General features: G+C 37.0%; 2 protein-coding genes across 2 annotated transcripts; both read left to right on the top strand.

Annotated features, from left to right (window-relative positions):
* The first annotated feature begins 5,563 nt into the window (after positions 1–5,563).
* LOC112178303 lies at positions 5,564–7,744 on the top strand. Its single transcript, XM_024316464.1, has one exon. It carries the CDS (start codon positions 5,564–5,566, stop codon positions 7,742–7,744), a length of 2,181 nt encoding a protein of 726 aa, XP_024172232.1.
* Positions 7,745–12,151: 4,407 nt separating this feature from the next.
* LOC112176003 lies at positions 12,152–13,551 on the top strand. Its single transcript, XM_040511543.1, has 4 exons — positions 12,152–12,372; positions 12,721–12,790; positions 12,899–12,997; positions 13,507–13,551. Exons 1-4 carry the CDS (start codon positions 12,230–12,232, stop codon positions 13,549–13,551), a joined length of 357 nt encoding a protein of 118 aa, XP_040367477.1. The 5' UTR covers positions 12,152–12,229.
* Positions 13,552–18,767: the final 5,216 nt, after the last annotated feature.

Below are 18,767 nucleotides of genomic sequence, written 5' to 3'. Positions count from 1 at the left end.
CCAGATATCAAAGATTCAGCATCCCTACACATTTTTCCATCATCACTAATTTTTGCTAGTTTTTTTAAGGCTTCTTTTATTTGGGCACCTTGAGTTTTTATAGCTTTGACACTTTCAATATGACTTTCCCAGTGTGTAGTTGACAAAGATTTCAAAGTCAAGTCATCTATATATTCAAGTAAAACACTCCATCGCTTTGTAGAATTAGAGAACATCGTATAAATTGTCTGACATGTTCCAAAAAAAGATTTTGCTTTATGACAAGAGTTTGCCATGTCACACAATACTAAATTAAGAGAATGACAATACCACACGGCATATAAAAGGCTCTAGGATTTATATCAAGCAATCTTTTTTGAACAGCTTGGTGTTTTCCTTTCATATTAGATCCATTATCATAGTCTTGTCCTCTCACACAATCAATATCTAAATCAAGAGATTTTAAACCTGCTTGTAATTCATTAAAAAGCCCTAAACCAGATGTATCTTCCACATTTAGAAATTCTAAAAAGAATTCTTCTATTTTTATTGGAGAACTCGTCACATCAACGCATCTTATAATTATAGTCATCTGTTCTTTGTGACTTGCATCAAGAGTGCAATCAAGGATTACCGAAAAATATTTTGCCTCTTTGATTTTTTTTAATGATTGCACTCTTGACATTTAAGGCCAACATACCAATAAGCTCATTTTGAATTTTATGGCTAAGATAATGATAATGAATTTCTTTATCTTAAATAAGTCGAAAATGTTGCTTCATTTTGGGATCAAACTTAGCAATCATTTCGAGTAAGCCTAAAAAGTTTCCATTAGAATCTTCTTAAGTTTTTTCATTTGTTCCATGAAAGGCCAAATTATTCTTTGCAAGACATTTCCCAATAGCAATTATTCTGACCATAACCTCTTTCCAATGTTCAGTATCTTTCTTAATTAACTCTTGTAACTCTTTATCAATTGTTTGATTCTTATTCAATCTCACTCACAACTCAGCCCAAGTTCTCAAGTTAATGAGGTATTCAGAACTATTTTCATGTAAATTTAATGTTGTACCAAGATGTTTCCAATATCTCACTACACCAAAAACCTTATCAGGCAACGGCAGAAAACCGTTGTGGGATTTGGAGACCAACCGTTGTAGAGTGAGCCGTTGTCTGTTGAAAATTCAGACAACGGTGGAACATAGTTGTGTGAGAAACACAAAGACAACAGGTATGTGTTATAACTGTTGTGTGATAGCTCGGCAGATGGCTCGGCAGATGCCAAGCGCAGCTACACAGTAGTTGAGGTGCTGTCTTCAAACAACAGTGCCAGTTTTAAGATGTTGTATGTTAAGCCTGTCAGACAACATTTTTTTATTTTTTCTGTTATCTGATTGATCTTCAAACTTCAGTTCTTGGACTATATCTGTTATGTGATTAACTTTAGGACAACAGAGTTCAATTGGTTCTATTGTGTGATTAACTTTTACGACAACAAAGTTCAATTAATTTTGTTGTTTGAGTATAAATTAGAAAACATTGATTCGTTAAAAACCGATGTGTGATATAATTGATTACAATGTGTTTTTGTCCCATTTTTGGCCATTCAGACAACAGGTAGTGATCATTATATCTAATCTGTTGTGTGATCATTTGAACATCCCATTTCTGAATTAGATTGTGCATTCATTTGGTCCATTTACCAAATGAACAATACTCTATCAAATACAAACGTTGCAAACCATCAAATGATTCATATAACCAATACTTTAAACTTCAAAAGAAAAAGGGGTGCATTTTCCAATCATTGAAACCAACATTTTACACAAGAAAAGCATTCTAGTGCATCACTATGCCAAAAAAGCTATCAGACAACAGAGTTCAGGCGACAGAATAGTCATTTTCTGTCGTCTGAGTGTTTCAGACTAAACTCAGACGACACATAAATTAAATGTGTTGTCTGAATACAATGAGAAACCATGCTTGTTTCATTTTGAAGATATGGTCAGACTCAGACGACACTTAAGTGTCGTCTGAAAAAATAAAAATTTTCTTAGCAAAACGTTTGGATTTCCCTCCAACAAGAATAAGTCTTTTCCCTCCTAAATTCCCAAACCCTATCGATGACCAGTGAATGTAAAACTATTCAAACAACAGAGCTAAGAAATTCTGTTGTTTGAATAAGGTGAGTTTGACTTTTTTTATTTGAAGTCTGTTTTTACATAACACAAAACCTAGCAGCCCCTTCGTTTTACCTCTCGCTCTGTCTAAACTCTCTTACCAACAGAAACTCTATACCTCTCAAAAATCGGCCATTTCTGAAACCCAGTCCTCTCTCACCCAGATTTCTCTCCTATTCTCCTTGATGAATCGATGATCGACGGCGGTTGCATGACGGGCAGCGATACATCTCTGCTCCCCCATCGCTGACCTCGCCAACTCGATTAGAGACTTGGAGTTCTCCCGACTCGGCAACCTGCAAGAGTGCAACGCTAGAACCAGCAACCCATCTCCGGCCTCCGATCTGGGCCTCCAGCCTTTCAAGCCCCACTGGCCACCGACTCCAGTCTTTCAATCCCCACCAGCAACCCATCTCTGCGGCTCCGCCTCCAGGTATCTCACCATCTCTCTCCCTCTCCGTTTTCTTCTCCTCCTCTGTGACGGCCGAAGGGTCCTTTCGATCCTCCTCTAATCTTGTATTCTTGTAAATAATCAATTTCCAATCAGTAAATAATCGATTTCCATTTGACGGGCAGCGACACATCTCTGCTCCCCCCATCGCTGAACTCGCCAACTCGATTGGAGACTTGGAGTGCTCCCGACTCGGCAACCCATCTCCAGCCTCCGACCTGGGCCTCCAGTCTTTCAATCCCCACCAGCAACTCGTCTCCGCGGCTCCGCCTCCAGGTATCTCACCATCTCTCTCCCTCTCCGTTTTCTTCTCCTCCTCTGTGACGGCCGAAGGGTCCTTTCGATCCTCCTCTAATCTTGTATTCTTGTAAATAATCAATTTCCAATCAGTAAATAATCGATTTCCATTTGATCTTGTATTCTTGTTGGTTTTTAACTAAGGTAATACCATAATGGTATAGTTGAAAACTTGAAATGGGTAATGGGTAATGGGTTTGATTTCGGATTTGCATTTGATGTTGATGGTATAATTGCAGACAATCAAAAGACTCAAAATGATATAATTGCAATTACGATTTAATGCCGTTTGCAATTAGGATAGGATGCTTGTGTTTTGCTGTCAATCTGATAGCATAATTAGGATAGCATAATTGATACCAATCTGATAGCATGTTTGTGTTTTAGGCATCCAAATGACCAAATATAAACTCTAGTTGTTCTATTACTGAAACAGGAATTTCATAGATTCTTTGACTCAGAAGTTACCCAAAATTCTAGATAGTTTTGGTTTTCTGGGTTTCAGAAGCAGTGAAAATGAAGCATGTTTTATATGTTTTTAGTCCGAAATCAAAATGTATGGGTCATTGAATCTGTGGTTTTGTGTTGGTGGGTTCAAATTCTTATGAGATTGGGTTACTGAGTTTTTTGCAGGTGAAGTATTCGCAAGAGTCGGACAACAATACCAACTGTAAGTAATTTGTAGTTTAACCAATGTGTTTGTTTCGTGGGCTTATTAGTATGAGTTTGAGTGTTTTTGAAAATCTAATGGTTTTTATTGTTTTGCAATGATGAATCAGCCTGCAAAGCCAGAGGCAGCGATCTCCGCGTTCATTTTAAGGTACAAAAGAACTTGATATTCAAAACCGGTCGGTTCAAAAGAAGTTGACCAAAATTCTAGATAGTTTTTACTTCAACTTGTGGATATTTGTAAAAAAAAAATTATTATTATTCTTCACCATTACATTTTCTAAAATGATACCTTTTTTTTCCCCCTCTCAAATTGATCTTTTCCTGTACATTAATCTCAAGAGGAACAAAATCACCAACCCAAAGTTTATCTTCACTTTTTTTAAGTCTTTCTTGTAATCTTTTACTTGCATAAAGCAATCATGTAGCTGCAGATAATAAAACAACATGCATTAACTTTAGGCAATGTTCCAGAAGCACTGGCATTATATATAAATGCAGCACAGACCCTCTTATGTGCCATCTAGGCAGTAGCTTGAGAGAGCCAAAAGACAAAGCATTCTTATTCTTTTGTGCATTCTTACCTCAATTCTATGAATTCAATTTGGATGTCATGTGTTGTTGTTAGTTGTTACTGACCTATACTTGGAATTATTGATTCAAAGGAGTTCTTAACCTGTACTTGGAATTATTTACTCTTTAGGTTGGAGATTGTGGATTATCAAGAATCAATCACAATACTTTGGTATCTGGTGATGTGCGGGGAAAGCTTCCATGGATGACACCAGAATTGTTGAACGGTAGCAATAGCCGGGTTTTTGAAGAAGGTTAGTAGGACTTTATATATTTTTATATCCTATATTACTGCAAAAGGAAAAAGGCATCATTTGCCAATGAAATTAGCATTCTGCTACTATCTTTGACAGGTTTATATTTTTTCATTTGGAATTTCAATGTGGGAGATTTCATTTGTAATATTGTTTGGAATAACTGAATTGGTGTTCTGTCATATTCTTCAATCGTGCTTCTTCTAGTCATTTTGCTATTATCATTCAATTTGGAGAACTTGCTTGTTTAATGACTTATTTCTTTAGCTTCTTTAAATCTTATATCTGTTAGAATGTCAACACATGTTAATGTGTTAGTTGTTTTGCATTGCGACATATCTAAAATATATGTGCAAATGTGCATTCCATTAGTCTAAGTGAGAGGGAGATGGGGCATTGTGGGTTGGGGGTTGAAGGAACCTGTCTATATTAACTTAATCCAAATACCATAAGATATAATATAGACATGAATTCTTGACCTGAACAAACTTATCAAATTAAACACTTATCAACAAATTCATTATGGATGTCATTAAATGATTTAATTCTTGTATGAGTATGTTCTGGCATCTATGGCCGCCTAATGCAATTATTAAATGATATTAATATTTCTTTTATCTTTGATAATTACATTGTGTGGCTTATCTAATGTTTTTATACATCTGTACAGGTCGCTGAGATTGTTGCTAACTTCATTGTGAAGGGTCTGGTATTCCAGCAAGGTCGTAGTTCATGCATATTGTCAGGCAATTACAAGTAAGTTTTTCTTAACATCGTATCTCAATGCATGACTTGCAGCTCTTCTATAGTTTTTTCATTAAATATAGATGATTGAAGATTGATCTTGTACATTTTTCTTTTTTACTTCTATAGTTAGTTTTGAGGGTTTTGGCTCATGTAAGTATGTTTGTAAAGCTTAGAGTTTTATTGAAATGCAATTACTAATGAGTACAATAGTAATTGCATTTCAATTGTTGAAAACAATATTGTTTTTGTGAAATGAAAGTCTTAAAACTTATAGCAAGTTATGTATTGTGTTTGGGATCTAGCATGTACAATAGTAATGAGTACTGAGCAGTATAGCATGTATTGTGTTTGGGATATGTAAATGTATGTAATGTCTTGTACAAATCTTGATTATTGTACTTTTTCTGTGTAAGATGGATAAATCATGGATGAATGCTGATAGAAGGTCACGGAAGTTTGAGGTAGGAGTAGGACAGTTTCTGAAATTTGCCTCTGCTAATGCCAACAACAAAGCAAAAATACGTTGCCCTTGCCTAAAATGCTGCAATACTGATGGATTTTCCATTGGAGTTGTTAAGGACCATATTTTTTGGAATGGTATTGATAGTAGTTATAAGCATTGGAGGTGGCATGGAGAACATAGTATAGCTGCCATTTCTGGCAATAGAAGAGGGGAATCTGAAACTGTAGATTGGGATGGGGGTAGTAGGATGGGAGAGAATGATGTAGAAGGAGAGAGTGAGGATGAGGAGATTTCAGAAGACTCAAATGAGTTTCTGAAGTATGTGCAGGATGCCGATAAGCCTTTGTACCCTGGTTGTACCAAGACAACCAAGTTAAATGGTCTGATTCAAACATTCAATCTGAAAGCAAAGCATGGAATGACTGATTCCTGCTATTCTGACATGCTGATAATGATCAGGGGTTTGCTTCCTGAAGGAAATGAGGTTCCTGCATCTTTATATGAGGCAAAAAAATCACTTAGTGCATTAGGTATGGAGTACCATAAGATTCATGCTTGTCCAAATGATTGCGTCTTATATAGACAGCAGCATGCAGATGCTATTATCTGCCCCACTTGTGGTGCTTCAAGGTGGAAATTAGGCAAGGATAAAACTGAAAAAGTAGGGATACCTGCCAAGGTTTTATGGTACTTTCCACCAATCCCGAGGTTCAAACGGTTTTACCAATCGGCCATTACAGCTAAGAATCTGACTTGGCATGATTATGGCAGAAAGAAAGATGGAATGATGCAGCATCCAGCTGATTCCCCGACTTGGGATTTAGTTGACAAGAAATGGCCTGAATTTGGTAGTGAGCCTAGGAACCTTCGACTAGCCCTCTCATCTGATGGGTTTAATCCTCATAGTTCTCTAAGTAGCAGGTACTCTTGCTGGCCTGTTATACTTGTGACATATAATCTTCCGCCATGGCTATGTATGAAGAGGAAGTATATGATGTTGACGCTGCTGATCTCCGGACCAAAACAACCTGGTAATGATATTGACGTATATCTGCAACCTTTAATAGATGATCTAAAAGTCTTGTGGGATGGGGTTGAGGGAGTATATGATGCCTTCAGAGGGGAATACTTTAAACTAAGAGCTATACTCCTCTGGACCATTAATGATTTTCCCGCTTATAGGAACTTGTCAGGCAGCATTGTGAAAGGATACAATGCTTGTCCGATATGCGTTGATAAGAGTGGACCATATAGGTTGAAGAAAGGTAATAAAATGTCATTCATGAGGCATCGTCGATACCTACCTAGACATCATCCCTATCGAAAACAGCGTGCTGCTTTCGACAATACAGTAGAGGAGGAGCTTGCTCCTGTACCATTAACCGGAGAGGAGGTGTTTGCTAGAGTAGAGGGTATGAACTGTGCATTTGGTAAAAAGTGTCGTCCTGCAAAGAGTGTTGAAGACCAAAGCAGGCCTTGTTGGAAGAAGAAGTCAGTTTTCTTTGAACTAGAGTATTGGAGATATATTCCTGTACGACATAATCTCGATGTAATGCACATTGAGAAGAATTGTTGTGATGCTATCATTGGTACATTGCTAAACATTCCCGGGAAGACAAAGGATGGGGTTGCTGCTCGTTTAGACATGGTTGAAATGGGCATTAGGACTGGTTTGAATCCCAAAATTGGTGCCAAAAGAGACAAGTTACCTTTAGCTAGTTGGAATTTGCTGCTAAATGAAAAGAAAATAGTTTGCAACTCTTTTTTCAATATGACAGTGCCTGTGCGGTTTTCCTCAAATGTTAGGAGCCTTGTCTCTATGGATGATTTAAGACTTGTTGGTCTTAAATCGCATGATTGTCACACTATCATGCAAATTCTGCTCCCTGTTGCTTTACGATCTGTTCTTGAGAAGCCTGTTAGGTATGCAATCATTCGCTTCTGCCTATTCTTCAAGGCTATATGTGCCAAAGTGATTGATGTTTCCAAGCTACAAAAAATGCAAGCAGACCTAGTTATTACAGTTTGCTTGCTTGAGAAGTACTTCCCACCATCCTTTTTCGACATCATGATTCATTTGACTATGCATCTTGTCAGAGAAGTAGAGCTTTGTGGTCCAGTATTTTTTTGATGGATGTATCCATTTGAGAGATACATGAAAGTGTTCAAAGGATGGGTGAGATGTCGTAGGCACCCTGAAGGGTGCATAGCAGAGTGTTATATTGTCAAAGAGGCTGTTGAGTTTTGTGCTGAACGTATGCTTGATGATGCTGGTACTGCTGGAATCCCAGAAAGTAGCAAAGCAGAATTTCGGAATGCATCCAAACCGCTATCAGGTGCTTCCATGATTTCTGTTTATGGAAAAGAAATGCATCAAGCACATCTTTGTGTATTGCAGAATACGGAGGATGCGTTGCCATATTTCCTGTAAGTCATTACTTATTCCTTTTTCCTTTTTTTTTTTAGTAATTACATTGCTAAACATTTTCCTTCATTTTTTTCTATTTCTTGCTAAGTGTTTTGTTTTTCTCCTCCATCCAGTGAACATTTGGAGTTATTAAAGTTGCTTTATCCTAAGTTCTCCAAAAATGAAACGTGGTTGAAGAATAAACAGAATCAAACCTTTTCGAACTGGTTAAAAGAGAGGGTAAGTTCTTCATTATTGATACATTTGCAACAATAAAATATTATGTTTTGATGGCTATGTAATGTATGTACTCTTTGCAGGTTTCAAATGAACTCATGTTTGCTGACAATAATGTTTCACAAACAATGAGATGGATGGCAGCTGGACCAAAGAATGAAGTGCCAACATTTAGTGGATACCAGGTTAATGGTGTTGATTTCAACACCAAGGAGCGTGACAATCTTCGATCTGTTCAAAACAGTGGGGTATTTTTGCTTGCTGATGCAATGCAGATTTCTAATGCAAGGGATAAAAACCCTAGAACAGATGATATGCACTTTTACGGTGTGATTAAGCATATATGGGAGTTGGACTACTACAAGTTTAGGGTACCTTTATTCAAATGTGATTGGGTAGAGAATGTTAGGGGCATCAAAGTAGACGAACTTGGGTTTACTTTGGTGAATTTGAATAGGACAGGGCACTTAAATGATTCTTTTGTCTTAGCTACGCATGTTAAGCAAATATTTTACATACAAGACCCCCTTGATGTGCAATGGTCAGTGGTAGTAAGGTGTCCAGATAAAGACTACCAAGAGGCTAATGATGATGAGGAGCTACAAGATATTGAAGTCGAACAGCAGCCATTTAATGCCACATTGCCATATGTTGAGACTTTTGATGATATAGTTGGTGATGATCACATCAATTATATGCGACCTGGAGATGAAGCCATATGGGTTGAGAATGAAAATAGTCATCGTCGCTTATAGGATTAGATAATAGGGTTGTTTCCTTGCACTTTTGTTTGCTTCACCCGTCTTTGTACTGTGTGATTATTGATGAAATATATGAACCTTTTTAATATGTTAGTTGTTTTGTTAGTACTAGGTTCAATTTAGCTGCTAATGTGTTGTGTACTTTTGTGTACTGCGATGTGATATTTGTTTTCAACCATTTATTTATACATATTGCTAACTGTTTACTTGTTTCTTTTAGGTCATGGCTCCCCGGTCTAACAACACAGCCAAAGCTAGAGCTATAGCACTAAGGATGAAGGCATTGCAATTGAAAAGAGGTAAAAAGATCGTGTCAAAACCAGTTGTTGAAGAGATTGATGTACCACTCCAATCTACCTTTGCTCAGCAAGATGCAGCCCCTAATAAAGCTGCAACCCCCAAGAAAGCTCAAGCGACATAAAAAAAAACAAGGTTCAGACTTGCTCACTCTAACAAATCTGCATCCCCAAAGAGAAGTGTATCCAAGCAAGCTGGTAAGTCCAAGAAGGCAGCATATGCACGTAATGTTGGAAAGAGCAAGGCCCCTGATGAAGAGGACAACGTAACCGGTGGACTACAGTTACTTAAGCGTGGGATGGTAACGATGAATCGCATTTCAAGGCGACTTATTCGTGGAAAGAGGCTGAAAGTTGAGTGTAATGCTCAAGGGGAACCAATTGGAAAGGCAGCTAAAGAGATGCAGTCCTATATTGGGGTATTGGCATGTACAAGGATCCCAATATTTATAAAGGATTGGAGAGGAGTGAAATTAGATGAGAAAGACAAAATCTGGGAAAGTATTGAGGTAATTAATCTGACTATATGTTTAATTGTATGATAATGTTGTTATTATAGCTGTGTTACTCGTATTCTACTTATTTTCATTAACAATGAGCAAATATTAAAGAAAGGTTCCCGCTTATGGTTTTGAACATATCCAGGAAGCATTTGTGGTGCCTAAGGAGTGGAAGAAATTGGTTATTACATCAGCCGCCAATAAATGGAGAGAATTCAAGAGCAAGTTGACAAACTGGTACATTATGCTATATTTGGATAACCCTGAACTGTTGGAGTTCCCTCCCGATGATTATCGATCCATTGACCAACATGACTGGGATAAGTTTGTTGCTGATAGGACTACCACAAAATTTAAGGTTTGGCAACTACTGAATTTTAGTCCAATTACATATAATGCTTTTCTTCTATGTCTATATCGGTTAAAATCTTCAAGACGCTCTAATATTGTGGACACTTCTGCATACTCTTTGAAGGAACTTCGCGAGGCACAAATAAAAAAGCGAAAGGAGAATAAGTACCCTCATCGAATGGCGCGAAAAGGATATGCTAATCTTCAAGAGGAACTGGTTAGTATAGCCTTTTCTAGAGTACTTTACTGTATAATTGTTCTTCCTTGGATTTAGGATAGAGTAATGATCATTAAACCCTTTCATATAGTCTGAAACAATACCGATCGAAGAACTTGATCGTGCGACAATGTGGGTAAAGGCACGACAAGACAAGACCGGCAACTTCAACGGGCCGGCAGTCAAGAAGACAGTTGAAAAAATTGTAAGTTCAATTACAAGTGTAATTATTTTGTTCTGAATTTTTATAATTAATTTGCATCAGTCATGCATCCATTGCTTCTATTTTATGTTTACAGGACAAACTAAGGCAAAAATTGTGTGAAGGTGAAGTGAATTCTTCTGGATCAGATGATATTCTAACATTGGCATTGGGAAACCCTGAGGCCCCTGGCAGGGTACGAGGTGTTGGTGGCTTTGTCAAGCCAGCTGCTTACTTTAATATACCAAAACGCCGAAAGGAATCTGTAGAAGACACCTTGAGGGTGAGTGTGAAGAGGATATTAGCTGAAGAGAAAGAAACTATCATTGCCAATGAAAGAGCTAAATGGGAGCTGGAGATGGAACATCACATTGCCAAGGAAAGAGCTGCTTGGGAGGATAGGTTTAAGAAGTTGGAAGAAAAGGTTGTGAGGAAAGAGGTTGACAATGATTCATTGAAAACATTGACACCGTTGAATGATATTGGTTCTGGACAAGGCAGTTGTTCCCGGAAAAATGACAAGGGTATGAAGCTTGGTCAAACTGAGCTTGCTAGAAATGTCAAGAAGAAGTTAATCTTGAACAATGCTGCACAAGTGGATGTTGAAGAGGAGACTGCTATGCCGTTTCTGGATAGTAAATTGAGCAGCAAATTTGCATCGGTTATTGAGGATGATGTTGGGATAGTTGGTAGACCTCTCATGAGGACTAAATTCTGGGAAGAACTTTCGGTAAACTGCACCCTATGACCTTACCTTCCTTCCTTTACATTCTGTTACCCTTATGGTTAGATTGATAGAACACACTTATTGATGCATGCCGATTTCTGAAATCTGATTTATGCTAACTGTTTCAGAAATCTCAGGTTATGACCAATACGGTCAAGTTGGAGTCTAAGCTAGCAATAAATTCATTGGATAATGTAGTTGCTCTTGGAACCATCGTTGAAGTTGATATTGAGGCTAGCAAACAAACAATCCATGGTGTTCCAATGGGAGAGGAAAATGTGCGCGTGTCAGGCACCAAAGCTATTGTTGAAGATGCTTTGCTACCATTTCCTATCAAAGATGAGATTGTCAAAATACGCGATGCGATTGGCACATGCGTTGCTTGGCCTAAAAACTTGATTATACCCCCACAGTTGAGCAAAAGGTAATTTCATTTGTTCATTAGTACATTTTCAGAAACCCTAAACTATTTTATCTAATAATGATGCATATTATTGTTTATAAATATAGGAAGGAGTAAAGCGTAAAATTGTGAAGAAGAGAAATAGAGACATATATGATGATGATGATCATGATGACCTTCAAAACCTGCCAGCCAAGTTGCCTTTACCCCTAAAGATGTTGTGCCAATGGGCCAACACATTCTTAAAGGATGGGTTCACCATCCACACCACTTTGGGAGAAGATCTTTTCGGCCATCCAAAGAAGGTAGCTATCTTTAGGAGGGATGTGTATGCCATGACCAATATGAAGGAGATATCGAACGGCTCATTAGTGATGTATATGAGGTTTGTAGTGCACATTAAATCTGTTAAATTGTATTAGGTTGTATGGTGGCCATCTTCAGTGTTGTAATTGCTGTTAAACTAAATCTGCTGTTTTTGTAGCTACCTCTATCAGGTTTTGAAGAAAACAAAGATGCTGGAAATGATCGCCTTCATAGACCCTGATCACACTGGTGCACTTGCGTGTGGAAATCCAACAGAACGAGCTCGTTCTCTAGCTGTTCGGTATGGAAATGGGAAGCCTGGCCAGGTTTTTCTAGTTCCCTATAACTCAGGGTAAGCAATTTTGATTTAGACCTTACCTCCTAATATCTACAATATAAATGCATGTTATCTTCATTAATTTGGGTATTGAGTTGAACATTTTAATGTTAGTTGTCATTGGATGTTGACGGTTGTGAACTCCGGTGAAGAAGTGGTGCACTTCATGGATCCATTAAAGAGGCGACTCATCACCGGTGAATGGAAAACTATTGTGGACGAGTAAGTGGCTTCTACATTCAGTTTGGTTCAATGTTAAATTGGTTGTTATACTTGCATTTTGTTGGAATTATTTCTATCTAAATGTTACTTTGTAAGTTGTTCAGTTTCTGGCTGATTGTTGTTCTCATCATGTTGTTTCAGTTCCATCAGAATATACAATGCACAGAAAAATAGGAAAGGCAGAAAAATAGTTCAATGGAAAAATTGTGCGGTACGAGTTGCAAACCAGCTAACTATATGCTAGTTGATTTTACTTCAACAAATGTTCTTTTTATTCCATAGCATCAGCCAAGTATTCAATAATTTTATGATGTTTCAGGGCATTCCGGAGCAATTGGGCGATAAAACTTGTGGACTGTGGATTATGCATTACATGAAAGACATAGCGGAGGACAAAAATCAACAGTGGAGTGCTAAGGTAGGTATATATATATATATCAACTCCTTCCAATTCTGATTAATGTTGTGAAACATATCCATTCACATTAACTTGTATTTTTTTTTTTATACTTGCAGTGGGAAAGGAAAGCAAATCACTTCTACACACAAAAAGACATTGATCAGGTCCGGGCCAAGTGGGCAAAGTATGTCAGCCAATTTCAACAAAGCTAGTGTGTCGAGAAGATTCTAATTTTGGACATGCATCATCTATAACCCATATTAACTAGTTATGCAGTTGGTCTAAGTATCTATTTTTGGCCTGCAAGTACAGTTTAATTATGATCAGTAGCTAGTATGAGATATCAGTGGTTTTTGGGTTACATTTGTTGATCATGCCAACTGCTATGGGTTATTGAACTGATGTTTATTAAGTTTAGCTCCATGATGGATGTATGTATATATAGCTGCAGGAACAAATAATAGATCAAATATTGGTACTTTTGTGAATGGATTTCATATTTGATGAATGCATTGTGTTGTTCCCAGATTTATATGATTATGGCACAACAGGGATACGTGTATGACATCTAGAATAGAAAGCAACAACAAAATGATGTTGTTGGACGCATCAAAGAACAACAGAAACAAGAAAAAATGTGTTCATATTTGGACACTTAAACAACAGAAAATTGTCATCTAAAATAGAAAGTAACAACAGAATGAAATTCAAGTATGTTGTTTTATATGCACTCAAAAAACAGATAATTGTTGTCTTCATGTCAAAACAAAGACAGAGTCGAACAAAATTTGTTGACTAAAAACTAAAACAACCACAAAATTCTATGGTTACAAACAAAATGAAACAACATTTAACTGTTGCTCAAATTAGCTTCAAGCAACAAATAATTGTCCTGTCTGTGCTCTTCAACCTTTATTTAACTGTTGTAGAGTATAAACCACAACAATAGATAAATGTAACCTTAACAACTTTTAAACCACACTTAATTGTAATTCCAAGTCATATGCCACAACAGATAACTATTACTATAAGTTAATAAAAACCACAGACAACTGTTATTTGTATTCCCTTTAAACGTCATTTAACTGTCATCTGTGACTAAGCTCAAACGGTAAATAAATATAGTATGAACTAAGTTCAATGTACACTTATCTGTGACTATAATTCATATAAAACAACATATAAGTGTTATCTTAGGTGACTAAAGACGATAGATAATTGTATTCTAAACTGAATACAAATGACAGTTAACTGTTATTGAACTGGAATAAAACAACACTTAACTGTTATTGTAAGTCCATTCAGACCACAGAAATTATAAGGAACTGTTATTTGTTTCTAGTTCATACCACATTTATCTGTCGTTTGAATTCACTAGCCTCATGTCTCGATTTCATCAAACAACAGAAGACCTAACAAATTTCTGTCGTCTGATAAATAAGACGACAGAGGAAATCTGTCGTCTGATGCCCCAAGAGACGGCACCGTACTAGACAACAGAAATTTTTTTAATCAGACGACAGATCTCCTCTGTCGTCTGATTGCTTTTCTGGCATAGTGCATGCCCATCTACTTGGGACATAAAAAAGCTGATACACATATATATTGTTCCAAAACATGCCACACATGGTGCATGACAATATACCAGCAGAGAAGCACAAGTTCCAGTTACTTCCCTCATGCTTGCAAGTCGCCTAACATTTTTTCCCAATATAAATGTCTTGTGAGAATATCCAAACACTTCAGGCTCCATCTAGAAGCTGATTGTATGCCCATCTTTGAATGCATCCTCACCCCACAAGATTTATAGTTGTTGCCTATATATGTTTGAAATAGTAACAAATTTAAATCTATTCCACAAGCATACTCATAAGAATTCTAAGAGTAATAATAAGTTGCAAGCTTGAGACAGTTTCAGAAAACTAGTAAAAAGAAAGAAAAATTCACCAACAACTATTCTTTTAGTGATTTCAAGCACAACTTTCCAGATTTCAAGTAGATATGCAAAGCTACTATTTCGTAGAGTTTCATGCTATTCCCAGTTCAAATGGATGGTCAAACAAGAATCTAAAGTGACAGAATTGCTGAATTCTGCAGAAATCCTGAAACAGTGCAATAACTTCAAAATAGAATAAATATCTCATTTTAACTCTGTTTTTCACGAAACCAAGTTCAAAATGAACATTGAAAAGTCCTCTTTAAAATATCAAAAACTGAGAGTAAAATAAGAAGTATAGGTTTTTCGAAAATCATGAAATGCCCTACTGGTTCAGCAGTTAAGCTTGGGAGTCAAACACATGGTGTGCAATAATCGAACTTTGATCGCTGAGCATCTGTTATACCCCTTTTAAGTGTTGGGAAATTATTGATTTTTCCCTACATTCTCAATCAAACATGATATGCTATGAGAACTTCAACAACAATTAAAATATAAAAAGAGAAGAACCTATGGCCAACAAGCACAATTTCAGGAGGGGAAATATAGTTCAGTGTACATATATTTGCAGCTATCAACTACATATAAAGCATAAAACCGTTCAGTGTACATTATATATGCAGCTTACATTGTCCTGCAATTCAGGTACTGGTATGGGTTTTGTCATCATCATAAAGCTTTACTAATCCAAAATATGATATTTTTAGGCAGAGTTCTGCGTCGAGCAAAATATTACTGGCATTGACATCCCTATGCACAGTCCTTGGGCATGACTCCTCATGAAGACAAGCAAGTCCTCTTGCCTTCCTCACTGAACAACAAAACATTTTCAATATCTCTCATTTTTATTATATGTAATCATCTAATGAACAAATCTAAACCACAAAATGAAAATGGTATAAACAAAAACGAGTGGAGGAATCCAATGCATGCTAATTCTACAAGTCTATTTTAGAGAAGAAAAAAAAAAATAAAGGTAAAAAAATAAAGACCATGTAATCTGAAAACAGACACTTGACTATTGTAGCAGCAATAATTCCACAGTCCACTGTTTAAAGTTGTATTAAGTTCATGTTGTGCAAGACACCAATCTAGGAGTTTGTCTTTCCAAGCTATATATGTTTACTCCAAAACTGGGTTAATTACAGTAACGAAGCTGTGTTCTGTGGCAGCAGAACCAAGACATACAAGAAGCCAAAACAGATAAGCGAAAAATCAACAAAAGCAACCACAACAATTTGATAGGCTCTTAACAATTTAGTCGCCTAAACCATAATTCGAGCAACCAAATCACAATAAATGTACTTGAATGTAATATTCTAGTCTAAGTGCAATAGCCATCTGACGAGTTCTCTGTGTAAGAAACAACAAGGGTCTTGTCAAGTAAGGGGAGGCTTTCTACATATGAATAAACAAAGCACTATTGAAGTTTAGATTCTTCAGAATCGTTCTATTGTCCTTTGCTATGAGTTTGAGAAGAAACTATATTGGTACAAAATAACATATCCTTTCAAGAGCAACTAATGTATCCTCTCTGTCCACCACACTCACACATATACATTTCTTAAGCTATATAATGGCTCCATTACCAACCCAAAAAATAAAGATTTTCAGAACAAGGAAAAGATGGTAATTACAAATAAATGGCACCAATAAGTAAAGGATAGAAACCTGAAGTATGGAGTCCACCTCGCGAATATTTGACAAGAATTTATTCCCCAACCCCTGCAAGGAATAAAAGTAAGACAATAAATTAAGCTGATGCTATTTCCTTTTTTCCTCAAAGAAAATAAATAAGCTGATACATTCTAACATAAAACCAAAAAGAGGGGGAAAAAAAAGACCATGGAATTTCACCTCTCCTTGACTAGCACCCTTCACAAGGCCAGCAATATCCACAAACTCCAAAGATGTTGGGACTACACGCTGAGACTTGCTGAGATCAGAAAGTACATTTAGGCGCAGATCCAGAACTGCAACAATCCCAACGTTTGGCTCTATCGTACAAAACGAAAAATTGGCTGCTTGAGCCTTCCCATTCTCAACCTACAGCCATAATACCATGTTCATATCAACACTATGCATCACTCACAAGTCACAATAGTATACGAAAACCGAAACACTGAACCACATTATAAATTCCATCCCACATTATGGTCCATCAAATTAACCAAAAATCAAACTTTGGTTAAAAAAAAAAAAACAAAAATGGTCCATAACTACTGATGCAAACTGTTGCCCTGGATTAAAAAGTATTAAACTTTTATCCCTAAAAGTCTAAAACCAGTTTAAATTTCAGTTCTAGAATCAAAATAGAGACTTAAGAAGTTGTTAAACATATCAAATTCAAATAAAGAGAGAGGGGTTGGTAGGGCATACGACGGCGTTGAAAAGCGTGGACTTTCCGACATTAGGGAGGCCAACGATGCCGGCTTTGAGGCTCATGCTAATCTTGGGTGAGGAAGAAGCAGAGAAGCACTATGGATATACACAAACCCCAAGCTTTTTAAATTGTCTGCTCACAAGGTCAACTCAAAGAAGATGTTATTTTCATAATGTTGTTTTCATCTCTACAATTGAAGTTTCATCATCAACTAAAGGAACAATGAAATGCATGAAAATATAAGCAATAAAAATAGGGTGGCAGACACAAAACGAGCACACCTGCTAAAGTTACTACTTGTTTGTCTTCTGAATGGCAAATGGCTATTGCTCTACTCAGTCCATATCGAAACTATATAATCTGAACTAATCTGCACTTCAAAACCAACAAAGAGACTGATAACTATTAACAATCTAAACATAAGATAGAATTCATAATGCAACAAATTTTAATGGGGGGAATCTAGAAATGTTACAATACCTCAAATACATATTCACCAGTAATTTCAATCGGCATCACCAGAACAATTCAACCTACAACCAAGCAAAAACAAAAAGAAAAAAATCCAAAACATATATCAGAGCAGTGAAACATACAACCCAAAAAAATTGAAGCTTTAACAAGCTTGAAAGGTCGAGAGAGAGAACAATAATGCCTAAATAAAAAGCCCAGTCTTGAAACCCAAATGCAATCATATAAACCCTAAGCAAACTAAATTGAAACAAACCACATTATGCCCAGAAATCAAGGTAAAACAACCAGATCTATTAATGAACTAGAATATGAAGTAGAGATGGAGGCCGTCGAGTTTGGTGTCAAGGCCGATTCAGAAATCAAATTCACATAAAATAAAACACAGATTAAACCCCTTTTTCGAAACCCCAAAACCTGATACAGATTTATAGATTTGAAAATGAATAGATCAAAGAGAGAGCTTACCAGTGAGTGTTACACCTAGACCCAAATTCGAGCAAAGACTTCCACCGAAGTGCTTCGACAAAGACTCTTTTAGGGTTAAGTTGGGGTTTGGAGATGGGTGGGCTTTTAAGAACTACAGACGATGGGGGGATTATGGGGGTTTGGCTAGGGTTTTGATTGGATTTGGTGGAAGAAGGTGTCGGAACCATTAAGTGGAGTTAAAGATTGAAGATTTAGGGTTGATTTGCAGAGAGAGGGGAGCAAATTTGGGGATGTTGAGAGAGAGAGAGAGAGCTAAAGCGCGATGTTTAAGGGTAGTCGAGGTTTTTGGGAAGGGACTGTGAAGTGTGAAGAAAGTGACGGAGAAGTCTTTGATGGAAACGATTCGAAGAAAAACCCTTATTTTGTCTAACTGGGAGTGAGAGGAGACAAATAGCTATGGTGTTTTCATGAGAGACCCATGGTTTTTGATGAAGTTGAGAAGAGAGCTGCTCGACGAGAGGAAACGACTGTTTTGACAAAGTGTTGACCGGGAGACAGCAAATCCAATA

This window comes from Rosa chinensis, chromosome 7, assembly GCF_002994745.2.
Source record: "Rosa chinensis cultivar Old Blush chromosome 7, RchiOBHm-V2, whole genome shotgun sequence".
NCBI lineage: Eukaryota > Viridiplantae > Streptophyta > Magnoliopsida > Rosales > Rosaceae > Rosa > Rosa chinensis.
Note: the sequence above shows the minus strand (reverse complement) of the source record. Positions and strands in the feature narration are given on the sequence as shown.

Bases quoted from the DNA above. Each gene is read 5' to 3' on its own strand.
- LOC112178303 (XM_024316464.1), top strand. From the start codon at position 5,564: ATGGATAAATCATGGATGAATGCTGATAGAAGGTCACGGAAGTTTGAG.
- LOC112176003 (XM_040511543.1), top strand. From the start codon at position 12,230: ATGCTGGAAATGATCGCCTTCATAGACCCTGATCACACTGGTGCACTT. The intron at 12,373-12,720 runs GTAAGCAATTTT...ATGTTGTTTCAG, and splicing joins CTAGTTCCCTATAACTCAGG to TTCCATCAGAATATACAATG. The intron at 12,791-12,898 runs GTACGAGTTGCA...ATGATGTTTCAG, and splicing joins TTCAATGGAAAAATTGTGCG to GGCATTCCGGAGCAATTGGG.